At 36.2% G+C, this 17,809-nt stretch overlaps 1 protein-coding gene across 2 annotated transcripts in view; it reads left to right on the top strand.

Annotated features, from left to right (window-relative positions):
* Positions 1-176: 176 nt before the first annotated feature.
* The window catches only part of LOC117603125 (pikachurin), a 91,548-nt gene continuing 73,915 nt past the window's right edge, over positions 177-17,809 (top strand). Inside the window, exons 1-2 of one of the 2 annotated variants that reach the window (XM_034321946.2) lie at positions 177-330; positions 1,944-2,203. In XM_034321946.2, coding sequence (XP_034177837.1) covers positions 2,089-2,203 — 115 coding nt within the window. In that variant the 5' untranslated portion in view covers positions 177-330; positions 1,944-2,088. Of the gene's footprint in view, positions 331-1,842; positions 2,204-17,809 lie in introns of both variants that reach the window. The other variant, XM_034321947.2, reaches the window with a different exon arrangement.

Genomic DNA, 17,809 nt, shown 5'->3' with positions numbered 1-17,809 from the left:
TATACAGCTCTGAGTCTCGATCGGGAAACAGCGTTTGGGGTGGAATGTTTTCAAGGGGATAGTAACGTGCTTCAAAAAAAAAAATGGCGGCCGATCGAAGGCGGTGGCGTTATGACGCATGCCGCACGGCAAAGCTCGGCGAAGCTCGGCGTCCCTCGGCGGCGCCACCGTCGACCGAACCCCGCAGTTCGATTGGAGACACCGGCCGGCGTCCACGGCTGTCGCGCAGCTCCTGTCATTTTTCGAGTTCGCGTGTGTGTTAAACGTTCTCAAGCAATCCTGCTTTTCTTTATTGTGTCTCGCAGAACGAGCGTGAAACCACTCTGACAGGTACGACGTGCAAATGAACGTTTTATTCTTTTTTATCTATTCGACATCACCGTCTGCTCCGCGTGACCGTAGTTTCTAAGTTCAGTCGATTATATGATTGAAATTAAACGACAATAGTATCAAGTTACTACGTAATTCATTAAATATACGATAGATTTGATGTTTTAATGTACTTTTGTTTAACAATTCATAGTATTTGCGTAGTTTCGATTCGTGTGACATAACTACGGTCGTTGAACTTTAGGAAGATTACGGTAGAGACCTTAGTAGCGTCACTTTGCTACACTCGATAGTTGACGTTTTGGCTTAAGTAATTTGGTCGTGTCAAGTAATCGTATTTGATGACAATACATAGTTTTTACAAGATTTGCATTTCTTTTAAACCGCCATCGTGATAAATCTTTAAACGTACAATTCGCTGGTGTCAAAATTATAATAATCAAAATGATTATTTAACATTGCTAAAGGTTATGTTCGAATTTAAAACAGTAGTTTGTATTCAGAAATTAGCAATAATTATTTAATGTTTGTGTGTTAAAATTTAAAGATATACAAACGTATTAGTTTCCATTGGAACACGGTATACACAGAATATTCATCGTACATATTTCGGTCAGTAAAAATGAACATATCCCTGTAGATTGACACGCTATAAAACATATATGCATATTGATATCGAAATGCATACGGCGTCGGATGAATTTGCATTGAATATCACCGGGAACATAGGGATCGATCATTTATCGACGGGTAACAGGAACGGTAAATATCACCAAGAGTCTCATTACACGCACAATTGAATGTTAAACAGCAGCGAAGTCAAAAGCGCTCTCGTGAGAAACGAAGCGAAAGGACGAGCAAAAGAAACTGCGTCTATAGGGTGTCGGGTAAACTAGTTGTACAACTAGGAAAGTAGATTGTACGTGGAATAATAAGATGAAATTTTAGGATAAAATTTCTTTATAGAAAGTTTTATTTTCGAGAAAAACTTACTTTAAAAGTACACGTGTTACATTAGTAGTATACGACAATTTATACTGCATAAGGGTAAAATGGTATTATTAATACAAAGTAGGGGTATTGGGTCTTAAGTAATTTTGCATACACATATTTCCATCCTTTACAACTTTATAGTCAATATACGAAATATTACCAGTTTCTAGTAATAATTATTCACCAATGTACGAATTTCTGTGAAATATTTTCTTGTACATATTTAACACTGAAGTTGAATAGCGTTATACGGACATGTAAAATTGCTTAGAAAATCGACTTTCGTAGCATATGAATATCAAAGTCATTGAGGTCGTCTCGTATATGTATAGAACCATACCTTTTCCTATTACCCCACCACCTTACGCTCTCTATATTTCATACGCGTATATGTACATTGAATACACAGACATAAACATAGAAAAGGGTTAGTTTAGTCGTCCGGTATTTCTAGGTACACGCGTTTACAATACTCGATATACTCGTCTCCTTGACACGACCTCGTATTCGTTCTTTCAGAGTTCTCGGTCTCACGTACGTGTTTTCGAGACGAGTGCTTTCGTATTGTACACAAAAGAGAGAAGCATAAAAGTGTTTCACGAGACTTGGTGTTTTCACAGTGCTCGTTACGCGTTGTTTCTCTCATTTCTCGGTTGAAAAATCGCAAGTGTCGTGGTGCGCGACGGTAAAACGATCAAGTTACGGGAGATATGAGAAAGTGAACTTTGAAGGGGGCCAACGGTTGTGCATGTACATCGCAGGACGATGGCTGAACTTGGTGTTTGCCGGTTTCTCATGATCATCGGTTATCTCACGGTCGCCTGGGTGCTCGCTCAAAATCCCGTGGAGGAGAAAACCACCTTCGAGGCTGCGTTTCAAGGTACGTGCTATCGATATCCGTTCAAAGGAAAGAAAGATATACTGATTATCTATATATAATTCATTGAAATTTTTATTTTTATACTGCATCTTTTTTCTACAGAGATAATCAAACAACGCAAGATTTAGTTAATTTAACTCTTTCGGTGGTGAATAATTTTGAAGAGTAGTTCGATCATTTAGGGAGTATTTTACTATCTCTGGCACTCCTATGTTTATCACGGGACGTTATATTTGAAAATATATCAATTCTTATTGAATTATTAATGCTCTGTTAAGCTTCGTTCGAATATTTCCAATAAATGACTTCGCTAATTACTGGAGGTGTTTAATCGCCCATGGCACCGGAAGGGTTAATATACATACATGTATGCGTGTATATCTTAGCTAATAAGATAAACAAAAGTAGTATTTTTAGTTTGAACTTGCTGCAGATTTATAGGGTGAATGTTAGAGAATAGGGGGTGGTCGAAATGTGTACACGGTTATTGCGTTGCGTTAATGTTAATGGGAAACGAGCGTACACGCTCGCCACTCCCTTTGCGAGATCTCCGAGGTCCCATTTGCTAATAGCCAGAAAGCAATTAATATCACGGTCAGTTACTGCCCTTTACAGATCACGGATGCGTACTGAGCTCCTTAGCGTTGGTCAGACCCCTTGTTTAGAAACATTTCCGTATAAAAATGACGCTTGTCCACAGAGAATTTCAGCACACAAAGTCTCCTATACAACTATGATGAATTTCAGATTCATCGACCTGTAGAAAATTCATTCATTAGCATATGTTATCGATTGTAAATTTATACTGGAATTGATTCAATCGAGCTCATTTAAAAATATAATTAAAGGTTCGTTAATTGTAATTTCAATTTGTAGACGTTTATTCATACAAGATTTGGGATGAATTTAAGAAAATTTGATGGTCTATTTTTTATTTCAATTAATGTTTAAATTATTATTTGAAAATCTTTTTAGTTAGTAATTTTATTTTATTATCTAGTATAGTTTGTTATTAACCCCCTAAAAGTTTTGATTTCTTTATTTTTTAACATCCTGAATAAATAAAATTCATGTTTTATTTTTCTCTGAACTAAACAACTCGTGTAATAAAACAGTTTTAATAAAATTTCAAACAGCAATAATTACACAGTAAGTATAATACATGAAAGAGAGCATAGTTTGCCTGAAATATCTGTTTCAAGGGTTTTCTCATTAAAGTAACCGTTTCCTTTGACAAATCTTCTTTCAACTTGATCGTTTCTCCTTGTCCCAACACCGAGCTCGGTTATTTCGAGAAGACAAGAAGAAGAGAATACTTGGCACGTCCGCGGACCAATTGACAAAGAAAAATTGTTTCTAGACCGACTGCATTGTCCCAGATAAGTCCGTTAAATTAAACGCATTCATTGGTCGAAAAAGTGTTCATTTCAAAGCTGTGCAAAAAAAAAAAGAGGGAGGAAATTGAACAAAAGCTCGAGAGTCAAAGGAAAAGTAACTTGGCGTTAACGGCTCGGGAAAGCAATGTTCCTTCGTCGAGAGGGTTAAAAGTGTACGACAAAACAAAATCGGTGGCGGGAATAAGAAAGACGAGGGTGTTAATTCTCTACTCGAGTATTCGCCGGACGTAATTCTTAGCCCAGAAGAACAATGGGTAAAAAGGAAAAATGAATTAACGATCGATCGATTTAATCCGCCGGAAAACACCCGTGAATTATGTATTGAACCCTTTCGTTTCCATTCCAGACGTATGGTCCATGGAATTCGGAATTTATGCTAAATAGTTTAAAATCGAACAGAAAAATTCTATCCCGATTAATTCTGAAAAACCTGTGATTATTTATTACGCTCTCCTCTTGTTTTATTGTCATTTTCTTTCAAAGGAAAGATTCTTTGTTTCCATTACTGGGTTGATAAATAATTTACAATTAAATAAAAAGATTTATTATGATTTTGTCATAATTTTTCGCCATTCTGTTAGAAAAATTAGGAGTCTTGTATTTTCGAATACAAAGGGCGAGACGTGCCCTTCCAAGCGAATTCTCATCGTTTGTTCTGACTTTCTTCTCTTCCTTCGTTCTTTGCTTACTTAACTCGTGTTCCTTGTCACGACTAGCCGAGAAAAGAGAAAAAGATAACAGCAGACTCTTTACCCTTGCTTACTTTCTGCTACTTGGCGAGACCGAGGGGTCTGCGAGTTCCTCGTCGAACATGATACCACCGAGAAGCAATCATTGGCTCACAAATGCACTCGAGAAGAGTTCCGTCGGCGATGTCGATAAAATCTCTTATGAGACCGGATCGAAGATGAACGATAAGAGTGCACCAAAATGGATATTTTATATGGGGTGTACCAGAAGTTTTGGGGGATTTCCTGTATTAAACGGGACATGAAAATTGATAGGCAGAACGTACAGAATATTACTATTTGAAGTGAATCATACTATGTTTTAAATTGTCATAAGGAAAGAAAAGATTGCCATTTCACCTGTCTTCAGAAAAATTGAATTTCTACTTCATGTTATCTGTCAGCTTTGTAATTCTAAATATTGATCTTTATTCTTCTTCATATTCCCATGCGATTCAGGAAAACCCTTTCGAAACTCTCTTTTCTTTATAAAATCTTCAAGAGATAGATATAAACTGAATTGAGTCATGAAAATCTTGCCAATATTTCAATCTAGTATAGATTTCGTGTTATAGCACTGTAAAATTTTATAATCAGCGTAAAATGTACTTGGTAAAGTTCCCGTTGAAATTGGAGACGAAGGAAGATGCATCTTTTAGATAGTATAAAAGTAACGTAAAGACGGTCTGGATTAGTTTTTCGAGCGAAAGGTTTCAGCTAATATCGTTCGTGCTTCAGGTGCTTCGATTCTTTATGTTCATTTCGTGTTATGAATACCTTGGTGAATAATGGAATAGGCTTGATCTAGCAGAATTTAAATTGCTTTTGTTCAATGACACCGTTTCGCGTTCTAGCCTTACAGTCGGGGAACTTTGGTGACCTTCACGTGTTTGTTGGAAATATGTTCCCAGTTAATTAAATTTTTAATTATTCAAAATGGTATTTGGATAAATACATAAATTGTTTAGTATTGTGGTATCTAACGATTTGAGTAGCTGAATATCCTAGTATCAAAGGCTCCAAGTACCTAGGTATCCTATTATCCAAGACCCCAAGTATCCAAAGATCTGGATATCTAAATATCCTAATATCCAAGATTTCGAGTTCCTAGGTATCCTAGTATTTAAGGCTTCAAGTACCTAGGTATTCTAGTAACCAAGACTTCAAGTGCCTAGGTATCTTATTATTCACGATTTTGTGTACCTAGGTAATCTATTATCCAAGATTCTGACTATCTAGGTATCCTAATATTTAAGGCTCTGGGTATCTAGCTATCCTAGAATCCTAGGCTCTGAGTACCTAAATATCCCAGAATCCAACTATCTAAGTACTTGGGTATCCCAGTATCCAAGTGCCTAAGTCCAAATATTATATCTACTCAATTTGCAACGTTCAGTGTCCAACCATCCTAGACGAAAATAAATTTCACCCATTCTAGGAATTCAGTTGTGGCTATTCAGTAGCCACAAATGTTCCCTTCACTGAAAGTATTTGTTTATACAACAGCCATTGATGCAAAACGTTTTGGCGGTCCAACTTTAGAACTATACCCGTGATTAATGTCTCTATTCAATTATTTACCATATCATCTCGGTTCGTTCGGATCTATTTACGATTCAACGTTGATTAATGGCTCCCATAGTGAGGATACGTTGCGGCACATATGGCTCGTATCATAGAAATGCCTATTAATCTTACTAAGGTCTGGCTATTGTAGGGAACAGTCGACACGTTAAGGTAGAATTCAATACTTTGATGCATTTACTCCATCCATAGGTATATTGTTAACGTTTGCTCCTGGCATAGCTCGTTCTACGGTGTACAGATGTTTGTCTACATTGGAACAGTCGTTGTTGATTCAAACGGGAACGTAGGTCGAACTTAAGGCAACTGCACACAGTTTGCGTTGCTCATATACACAATGCATTGGCAATTCCCAAATTGCACATAGAGCACAGATGCTATGTAGATCTTCTGATTGGGTGAATCGTCGTTATCTATGCCAATTTTATTATCGATTTTTAAAAAAATAAAAATTATCAAAGGGCAAGAAGAATATTCTCTTCAAGCTGTGATGCTTGCATACCCCACACCCACTGTTGGAAATAATAATTTTTAGAAAAATTAGGAATTTCTCAGCAATTTATTTCTTGCTATCAAAGTTAATACGATGATCGAAGAATAAAATCGGCAAATAGATTGAACAAGCTGCAATTTTGCAGAAGGGTCCCGTTTGTTTGAGTTTCCAGATTTCCACGATGCGTCGTTGTATGAACAAACCCAATACGTTTCGGGATATTTGCCAAAGGGTATTACACATCTGAGAATCGAGTTCATTCAGAGTCAGAGGATCGTACAAAGACTGAGGCTCGATCGAGCATTTGTGTACAGAGGTCCATTTATTTTTCATTGCTACACGCTAGAACTATGACCCGAGTCCGGTGATTCAGTGCGAACTGTGAACTTTTGAAACAGCCGTGAACTCTATCCAAAACCATAAATAAACGGTTTGTGACTCCGACTTGCTTGCCAGGGATTTAGATGGTATCGCGTATAAGGGTTTGTATAAATGGAAGATGAATCAAATCGTTTATCGATACTTTTTCAGTAATATTTCGTTCTATTATAATTTCTATTTCTAATTTTCGTCAATTTAATGATTAATCCATTTTCATGGAAGAAAAAGTAAATATAAATGTAGAAATTAGTAATAGCGAGGATAGAAATGAACAAAGAGAAAATTTTTCATATCCACGTTTAAAGTATGGTTCTAAAGTGTAAGATTCTTTAGAAACTATCAAGGTAAAGAGTCTTAGCCTCAGTAATGTTGAACATTCTTTAAAATGTCTTTCAGTAGCGAGTTAAAAGTGCTGCCTTGATCTCTATCCCCTTTTCTCTGCAGCAAGTTTCTTCTTCTTCGCCTTTCGGTCTTCGTTTCCCGCGTCAGCATCCCTTTTTCTCGTTTCCAAGGCAATAAACCTCATCCTACCGATGCCGATGGAACGAGGAACCAGTTTTTTCTTTCGACTCCTTCCTTTTTTCGTCATTTCATTTTCGCCGTGGCGACAGTCCTCAAGCTGGCCCCGGCGAAATGAGTCTAAATAAGTAAATAAACGAGCGGGAATTAGCGACACTGCGATGCTTAGAGGTAATAAACGTTCGTTTCTTTCTTTGGACGGTCGTTTTTCCTATTTTCCGTGAACGATGTTATGGAGCTTTTAAACAAAAGTGGTCCAGTTATGTAATGATTTATAGATTTAAATTACACGGTAAAAGTTTAAATTTGTCGTGAGAATTAAAATCGCAAACTAAAAATTTATAAATTTTTACTTTGCAGATTTTAATATAGGAGCTATTATCTATCTAATGTTTTTCTCCATTAACTCCTTAAAATATTTTATGAAAATTTCTCGTTATCCGAAACAAAATGGTTTTTTTCCGCCGGTGGTAAACACGTAATCCAACGTATACACTTCCCATAGCAGATTCGTTACCATTTTTATCGGGATGAATGTTGCGGGTTGTACAATACTCTAATTGGAACGTTTCCCGTTCGCTACACTCGCAAAACGTGTAATTCAGTCCATCAGGGATAATAAATAGTCGGGACGTTAAAATATACGCGGTTGTAGATTTTCTCGTTCACAATGATCAATTTACCGTGGATATCTATCCTGGTTGCGACTCGCTACTCCATACACCGGAAAGATTCGATTCGTGTATGTAGGTTATCTCATTCAGCTTCTTTCGTGAACGTAATATCGACTCGAAGTACAAGACGATAGGATGCGAACTGTAATGTCGATAAGCTGCAGTAAGGTGTCTTCATTCTAGAATGGAAATATTACAATTTTCTTACGAAAGCATGGCTTTTCTTGTCGAGAGATATTGAATTGTTGCATAGAATTAACCCTTTGATGAAAGGGTTAACGCCTTGTGATCTATCGGTGTCCATGAATGCATTTTGTGCAGTCTGGGTTATTAGTAGTCTCATTGTGCATATGATGTAGATATAGATTCTTATATATTTTCGTTTGTCGTCTGATGTAAAGGATTTAAGTACAGAGACGGTGAGAAAGGTGGTTTTACGAAAGTGACCCATTTAATCACAATGGTGAATACCTCATCCGTCAAGCAGTTTCCAACTTCAACGACAAGTTTTGACCCTACTTAGCCCGAAGGGTCTTGTACTACGATTATGAGTAAAAGTTCAAGTTTGACCCTTTGAGATATCGTCAGAAACATAATGCAATTTATAAAATTATCATATATATTAAAATTTATTTATTATATCTATAATAGAAAATATTTGTAATTTCTATTATCTATTTGATCAATTTTAAAATAGGAAAAATCTCAGTAGAATCATTCTAATTAATTCTTCGTTTGATAAAAATGTAATTATTAGAGAAATTCATTCCACCGTTGAAATACGCTTAATTTCCATAGAAGAAGGTTGATTAATACAGGCCGTGTGAATAACTCGAAGCAGGCTTCCGTCGAAAGTGGAGTACGCACTGTTCACCATACAGAATGATATTTACGAGAAACGAGGCCCGTATCGACGGAAATTCATTAACGAGCTTCGAACAAGATACATCCGCGCCATCACGGAAGAATCAATTAACGAACGAATCCGAAACGATGTTTGAAGTCCGTTCAAATTGCAACGGGGATAGCAATTAGCGAGATACAGAATTGATTCAATCTTTTCATACCCTTTTTCCTTTCCGTCGCGATAATTTCGAGATGTTACAATTATTAGGCACCAATACACTTTATCTTATTAAAATTATTGAAATCGTGAAAGAATGATTATTTTCTGAATTTGTCGAATCCTTTTCTGAATCTAGGATAAAGATTAATTGATGAACGTTAACGACAGATAGGTTTAAAAAGTCAGCTCTATGTAAAGTGGTTCAATCGAGCGAACGAGGCAATTAATTACTATAGCCTTGGCTTTATTGCGAATTCTTAATCGGTTATTGGAATCAATTCTTTCTGTGAACCATTATTAGTATAGAGGGCATATTCCTTTTTCCTTTTTTTATCGTGTCCTACTATTAAAACAAAACCGTCGAGAACGATATTAATTTTCCAAGCGTAATCTTTAAAATGTTGGAAAGGATTTGTATGATCTGGAAAGTGAGATTCTCTGGGAGAAGTTAATCTACTGTTATTTAAACGTTTTATTACTGTTTACTTAATTTTAGTGACTGAAATTTTATTTTAAATTCAGAAGGACTTTTTTAACTTGAAATTGCAGTGATCAGAACATTTGCTAATCACTGTGAAAAGTGAAATCCTTATAATTAAAATTACTCATATTAATAACTAGAATTATGGATAATTATTATAATCTTTTGCCTTATATTATTTAATATATCAGTAATGCTATTACAAATTTTTCCTCTTTTCTTTTATTATTTATTAAATTATATCCACGGTAATCAACGTGCCAGTTTTTCAAAATTTTACATATAAAATATTTTCTTTTGTGTTAACTACTTTTCTAGAAGAATTAAATTTAACGTTGAAAAAGTTTCAAATAAAAATTGTATCTTTTTCAGCTTTTCGTAGTTGAGGGATTTAAAAGTAAATTTCAATTAAAATTTGATGCAGTTGTTTAACACGTTAGTTTGAATCGCCTTTCAATTCCATCTATTCATATGTTTTTTATACCCAGCTGTAAAATACCTCGTTTACATCTTGTATTCACGATAAGAAGTACAATTTTATTATCCACTAAACGAACAGCGTGTGAATCTTAATAGCAGACTTCTTTCTCTTTTTGAAGCAGTTTTTGAATATGTCTGGGGATTTTGAAAAGCAGCTAAAACTATAGTTGAACGTTTGAAATTTTTCAAGTGTTACTTTTTACGAGACTCGTTACGAATCGTTGTTTCCTTGTGTATATTCTGTAAGCATTTTTCTTTTCCTTGCCAAGCCATAAGGCGCACCTAGATTAATAAACCTCAATTGTAGGATGATTAACGACAGTTAAATATTTTTTTCCTTGCTTATCCGTGGAACAATTGCAGCTGCTTCAAAGTTCTTGTTCAAGTCTTAAGTCTCTTCTTAGGAGTTGGGATTAATTCCGGATTATAAGCGTGGCATTTGTAGTTCTTTCTAGGATTTATTAGCTGGACTTTTATTTTATAGTTTATTGTTAGATAGATAATTTTATTTTAGTTGATATCTCAGAATAATTAAAATTCAAATCAGTCCATAAGAATTGAAGGAAAAACTTTTAGAAACTATCAGTACAAATTAAATTTCATTTTTCATTGATGAAGTCTGCACAGTTATTCTTCCAGAATAAAAATGCAGATACTCGTTGAATGAAGTCAAAAGTTTTTTCCTATGTAGTAAAAAAAAAAAAAAAAAGTTCGCATCGTCACACGAATATTTACGACAATCCTTGAAATAGCTTGCGTTCTTTTACATCTTTATTCCTTTAAATATGTATTTGCGGCAACAATCGCGAAAGCTTCGTTTTCATCGGTGTTCTTGTTATTCGAAATCCTCGACGAGGTTAAAAGTAACGATTCAAACGATAACGAAGCAGAGGGTAGCTTTTTATACGATAATGTCCCTCCATGGACGAAGGAATTTTAATGGGCGACTTTCTTTATTTACATTGCGACCTACTTCGATTTATATGGCGGCACCGGGATCGCTCATCCCGGTCATTAACGCCCAGGTAATTAGTCTCGGCTTGCAATTTGCACCACAATGAACAGGTAAACGCGTTTGCGCGATGAAAAGAGGGACACCAGCTTGAAAACTTATCCTCTTTTTTTTTTTCACGTGTACGTGTGTCATGCAAAGCCTTTTACCTTTGCTTGGAAACGCTATATGGAAATGTATCTTGTTAGTTTTGAAGAAAATCTGATGTGAAAGTTGATTACTCTTGAAACATTTTTTACAAAGATTACTGATTGCAAATTAATATTTTGGATTATGGATAATGGATGATTTCATCGTTATTAAATTGGCAATTAAATTCAGGAAATTATTGTTTCCTTGAGAAGTCTGAAATTTATACCGATGATTAAAAATTTCTTGAAACGTTTTATGGGTAGCAATTTAATTGTCGACTAAATACGCAAAGAAGGGTAACGAGAAATAAGAGAAAGCGTGGAATTTCGCCAGATAACAGGGTCGCGTCAAGGAGCGCGTGTAGCTGGAGGCAAAGAAGACCCCACAACCTGGATCCTCTTAATGAGCAGACCAACTGACGCAGGAAGTCGGGTTGGTTGCTCAATTTTGATGTTAAGTGGAGGACAAAATTAAGCGAGCTGCGTTTGAACCTGAGAACTAATTAAAATCGTTTTCATACGTCGGCTGCGCGATCGACTTCCGTTGAGTTTCATTAAATATCCTCTCTAATTATATCCGAGGGACCCTCACAAACGACTTTGCAATAGCATAGTTCGAATCATAGTTAAAATCAATCATTTTAGGTAGGGTTGGTGTGCAAAATTTTGTTCAACTTCAAATTAGCTATCCATAGCAAAAAATTGGGTATAAAAAACGATAAAATTACCCATTAGACGTATTGGAATAATTTTGGAAAAATTCGGAAGGAATTCACTTTTGTAATTAATGTTCATTTGATTGATTACCAATTATAGTACAAATTATATAGACTTTATGTAATAAAGTATAGTGGGTTCTATGTTATTGAGCATTGAATTCACTTGAATAGATGATTCTCCATAGCGATTTTGAGCGGTGCGCATAAAGAAGTGGAATAAGCAGATGCACGGTCGGACGCGTGGCAAGTGAAGTAGCTCGGCGCTCGGTCGGGCATCAAGTGGAATAACTAAGTATATAGCCAGGCGACGGGTATACAAAGACGTAAAGCGAGGCGACGGGTTATAAATCTTGAAAACAGTTTGGTAAGTGGCGCATAGAATACGTACAGTAATTCTCTTTGGATGGGATAATCCACTAGGCGGTGCCATCTCTGTAACTCCATAAATATTGTTTTCAACGTACCTACCCTTTAGACTATTAATCTTCTCATTTTCTTTGTCACCATAGAACATTTTAACTTCCCTTCTAATCATTCTAATACACATTATGATGCAAATATACTAATAGTCCTATAAACAAAATTATATGAATTTTCAAATATTTTCTAATACTTATTCTTCACATTATACTTTCATAAATTTTTTCAGTCCATTTATAATTTTTCAATGAGTTTTCGTATGACTTCATCAATCCTCAAATAGAATTTTGTCAAAAAAGCAGAAACTGTGCATTATGAAATTCTTACATAAAACTTGTAATAGAATCCTGTTGAATAACACAAAGCACAATGCTCGCAGGAGGTTGAATACTTCGCGGACGTAATAATACGGTGAACGTCGCTTTCCATACGCGTATACCAACGCCTACAAGCGTTACCTTTTCTTCCATTGTTTCATTTGGACTCGTTACATATTACACAGCATTTAACGTGCATACGGTGAAACACAAACGTCCATGGAAGCGTAGCGCGGAGGCTTTCAGCGGCTAAAAACCGACCACCATCGCGTTCTCATTTCCATTAAAATCGTTCCTTACCGGAAAATTGTAGACCTGCACTATTCTCATATCCGTTCCAACGTTTTGGCATTCATCCAGAAACAACGAAGCATCCGGTCCCGATCTTCGCCGCGTTTAGCTTAAACGTTTCCCCAAACATTCAGCAATTATCCCTCGAATTTCCCATTGAATTCGCCGGTTCTGCGTGAATTAGTTTCGTCCATTAGCACGAACCACTTAGTCGATCCGGTTCGTGACAAATAAGGGCAAGGTACGACGTCGAACAGAATCCGGAAGTAGGAGAAGCGAACGGAAGGTTAAGGATACGATGCAGATGGCTGGTTAATGGAATAACACAGCTGAGAAAATTTGTAACGGGGGTAGATGGTAAAGGATTGAGTTTCTTAATATGGAAAATAGGGGTCGAGGACATCATCCCTTTTACCCCTGTAAATTTTATTTCTTACCAAACTGTCAGCATAAATAATACATCAAATACTCATCTCACAGAAACAAATGGTGATTTTTTTCTTCCCTTACATCTCTTTCTTTCTGTAGAATTTATTCTACCTTGCTCTGAACATAGAACAAAAATGATGGAAAAAAAGAAGAATCAACAAAAGAACGATACAGAGGAAAAAAAAATAAGACAAGTGGAAAGGGGTAGATGTATCCAAGCCCTGGTTGAAGATTGCTTTCAGCCTCGGGGCGACTCGAAACGGGGACGTAGAACAGACATTTACTCGCCCCTGGCGAAAATAAGGATGGCAGTCGAGGGGTTGAAACGACTGTCGGAAAAATTTGGATCAGGAAACATCGAAATGTTCCGTGGTTAGGAAAGTGAGAAGTTGTTGGCACGAGTGAATGAAATTGGAGGAATGTAGGCGACCGAGGTTGATGTTGAACAATGCGTGTTCCTCCGCTTTCCATGTCCTCCTTTTCCATCCCTGAAGATACGGGTTTAGGGTTTTTCTTTTTTTCTCTAGCCGGATACAACGTCGACGAATAAAGCGATTAAAGTGGTACATCGGTGGACGTGATTCATGGTTCAACGGAGGGTTTAATTGGACTACAACGAACGATGAAGTTTGTTTGGTCGCGGTTTCTACGAACGTTCGAGCAGTATCGATTCCGCTTGTTTCGCGAACGTGATTCCTGTTTCACGATTTATACGAATTCAGTGGAATTCGTTAATTTTGATCCTTCCACCTTTTAATGATATTTGCTCGTCACCTACAGAAATTGTATAGCGTTTTGTTGTGGTGTAAACTGAATACAATAGGCGCTCGATAATTCCTTGCTATCAAGACTTTGGTGGGGAAATTCTAAGAAACGGAAAATTATGGAGCATTAGTAGCATGGAAAATATATAGCAGGGATGTTCAATTGTATGTCTCGTTTGAACGATTTGATTTTATTCTATGACATTGTTCTATAGAGTTATTATTTTTGCTACCTGGCTCATTCGTTAACGAATTTTCTCTGCTTCAAAAAACTTAATGAATAGAGTGTACGATTCATGTAACTTCAAGGCAGCTATTTTGAGATTTTTTTTTAAATGCATTTATGTTTTGATAATATTTTAGATGTTCAATGAAAAAAATATATTTTAAGGGTGTAATTAAAATATTCAATTTTTCCATATTTTTAGTATTGAGACACAGTTTAAATGTATACATTTTGTATTGAGCACTGAAACATATCAATGAGGACAAACTATCAAATGGAATGGGTTTTGAAATGTTCGAAATAGACAAATAAAAGGTATTTATGTAATAAAACAGTTGTACATATGTATCTTTCTTTTCTATTCTGAAGTTGAATGGTGTATCTTGAATGCACCCCGTTACAATTACAGTAGGAAAATTGAAAAGAACAATAGAAAGCGAGACTTTGCAACTATTTGTTAACTCGAAACCGTTTGTTCTGGGAAATTTGTGTTGCTTCCCTATTGCAATAGCGAAACGATTCACAATTTCTATCCTTTTCGTTTCACCGTCTCGTGTTTCACTTCTCTGGGAACGAAGATAGCTTTTTTCAAAAATTTCAACACCGTGCAACTCAATTTAGAATATAACGATGGCATTTGGTCTTTGTAAAAATTTTAAGAAATGGTGAAGTGCTGGATATGAAATTTTTAAATTTTGGACTGGGAATTTTTTAATTTTTAAATTTTGGGCTTTTGCGCTTTTGGAATTTTGGGGTTTTCAGCGTTTGGAATCTTGAAATTTTAGAATCCTAGAATCTTCGAATCTTAGAATCCTAGAATCTTAGAATCCCTGAATCTTAGAATATCGAGGAGGCCGGTCTACATTTTTAGGGGGCCAAATTCACCCTTTCCTCCATTTAGCTACGTCACTGACTGTTACTGACACTGATAAAACCTCCCCATTCTCTGAGACAGCTAAAATCTACCGAATCCCAAGTAATTCCCCGCTTCTGCAACGTTAAAAAGTCCTGTTTTAATCCAATTTCTAACAGAAAAGTTATTCTCTATCTTTTCATCCTCGTTCCATCGTATCTCTGGCACAAGTCCACGAAGATGATGGTGGTTATTGCAGTTGGTTGTAGGTCTCCCGGTAGAATAGATCGAATTACACGCTTAATTTCCACTCGGCTATCGGGGAATCGTGCATGGAAAAGTTGGCTCGAATGTAGCCAACGTAATTACAGGCCAGACGTTGCTTTAGGTGTGTATACGAAGCTGGGAGTGTCTGGTTTATTTTCACGGCCGACGGGGTTGTGTTTTAATATTGGATTATTAGAAAATACGACTGGAATCGGGGAGATCGTTCTTCATCATTCTATTCTGACGTTCTGATTCTGGGAGAGAGGATTATTAATTGCTGATGGTGGAAGGTGTACGCCTACCTTCATTATTCTCTTTGTTCCTTTCTTGGTTTATATAAATGCACTTGCGGGCTGGGTTCATCAAAGTGGATTATGGTTTATGAATATTCCTTAAAATTATTAGTGTTGGCTGAATCTAATGCTTTTATAAATTAGTATGCAGGAAGAAAGATCGAAGCTTTTAGGATGAGAGTGATTAATTATCTTGGTGATCAAGGTGGCTATCAATGATTAGCAAGTTTAATTAATTAGTGTTAACTATTATTACTTAAAATTCACGAAATTTAACAAATTTAATATCAAGCAACTTAATAAAATCAATATTCTCCGGAATCTCGATGAGTAGAATCTCAATTAATAATGAGAGAATTTCATTTACAAAGTCGAGGTACGCGTGGAATCCAATATGAATTAGTCTCCTAATTACTCTCATTATTAACGATATTCAACGGGTTCTTTCGAGACTCCGTAGCTACGTGAAATAATGAAAAGCATATAATCGTTCGGTAGAAAGCCGCCTTTCTGAACCTCTGAACTAAATTCTCATTAGTAATGGAGCAGAAACTCGTCTCGAAGTGGCGTTCACTTCACTACAAGGACCATCTCTTTACTCGTAAATATTTATTGACGCTTTATTAACTGAATCTTAATTGTCGATAAGCCTCTAATTGATTTAATCGAAACAAGTGATACATTATATTATTCTGTGGAAGTATTCGAGCGTTTGGTAAGTTTCAAGTAATGGTATATAAAATAGCACCGAACAGGGTCAATTACTCGTGAAAATGTTTAATTTCTTTTTATGGAATTATAAATTATTCATTGAGAAAGTCGTTAGAAGTTTGTTGAAGATATTCAGTTTTTATCATTTTAAAGAATTATACAAAATTTTGCAAAAACTATTGCACGAATTGCAGAAATCCAATAAATCCAATTATCCTATTGGTACATTATAGGAAATTCATAATTCAGTTGGATAAATTGCCCTATATCCTCAACTAAGGGATTCATTGAATCATTCTGTCTGTTTGTTAGTATGATACATTGAAAGAAAATTAGCGTGGCAAGAAGAACATATTAAATTATCGAATACCAATATCCGGTGAGTTAGTAAAATATCAGACGTCCAACGAGTCGCTTTATATTCATCGTTCATGGGGTTATTACTTTCGTATTCATCTCCCGACGTCTGTTACATAGAATCATCCTTTCTACTCTTTTCTCACTTCTATTAGACTTTGAACATTTTGTATACTTGCATAATAAAATCTAATTGAATTTTTTTTCCATTTTAATCCTTCCAGTTCCGAATTGATGTTCGGGTCCCGAATTTTCGGATACCCACATTTCGGGTTTACACATTTCAAAGGTGTCATTCACCCCACAATTTGCGCAACCCAATATCATCCAACCCTCAATTCCATTATTCTCTTTCCTTCACCCATTGCACCATCTAAACCCCTTGGCAATGGGTGGCTATATTCACCCTAGCAACGAAAGGGTTAATCAATACCATAGTAGCATTCGAAACTTACAAACCCAGCAAGGAAAATCAATTTTAATTGCTTTCCAACCAACCCTTTTGTTCTTTGAAAATATGTAGGCAACCCTTGTTTCCGGTTCTCTCCATGATTCGTCAGCCAGTGTCGCCTTTCATGGAAACGCGAAAGGTAGGAGAAAATCTCGCGCTACGTGGGTGCAACAAGTTCCAGGCAACTTCCGTTTCAACGCGGCCACGATGAAAAGGAAAACGAACGACAGACGCTACTTTACAGCCGGTTAAACTTATTCAATCGATCGGACTGCGAGCTTTTCGTCGCTCTCTGCAGGTGGCTGATACTTGTGAAAAGGGGGGCAAAAACGTTTCGAGGGGTGTGGATGGGATTTTAGAGGGTAATAGAACGGAATGAGATGTGGTGTTTGGCTATTATCTTCATTAACACCTTCCCTGTTGAACTTTCCCTTCAAACCATTTAATCTTCTCGTTTCTTCAAGAATGTTTAAACACCGAATAGGTCATATCTCCGCCATATGATTTTGCAGAATTATCATTTCTAGAATTTTGTATAATTGTACAAAATTTTAATTAAGTC

The sequence above is a fragment of the Osmia lignaria genome, chromosome 12 (assembly GCF_051020975.1).
Source record: "Osmia lignaria lignaria isolate PbOS001 chromosome 12, iyOsmLign1, whole genome shotgun sequence".
NCBI classification, from domain to species: Eukaryota; Metazoa; Arthropoda; class Insecta; order Hymenoptera; family Megachilidae; genus Osmia; species Osmia lignaria.
This window is presented reverse-complemented; position numbering and strand designations above follow the sequence as displayed.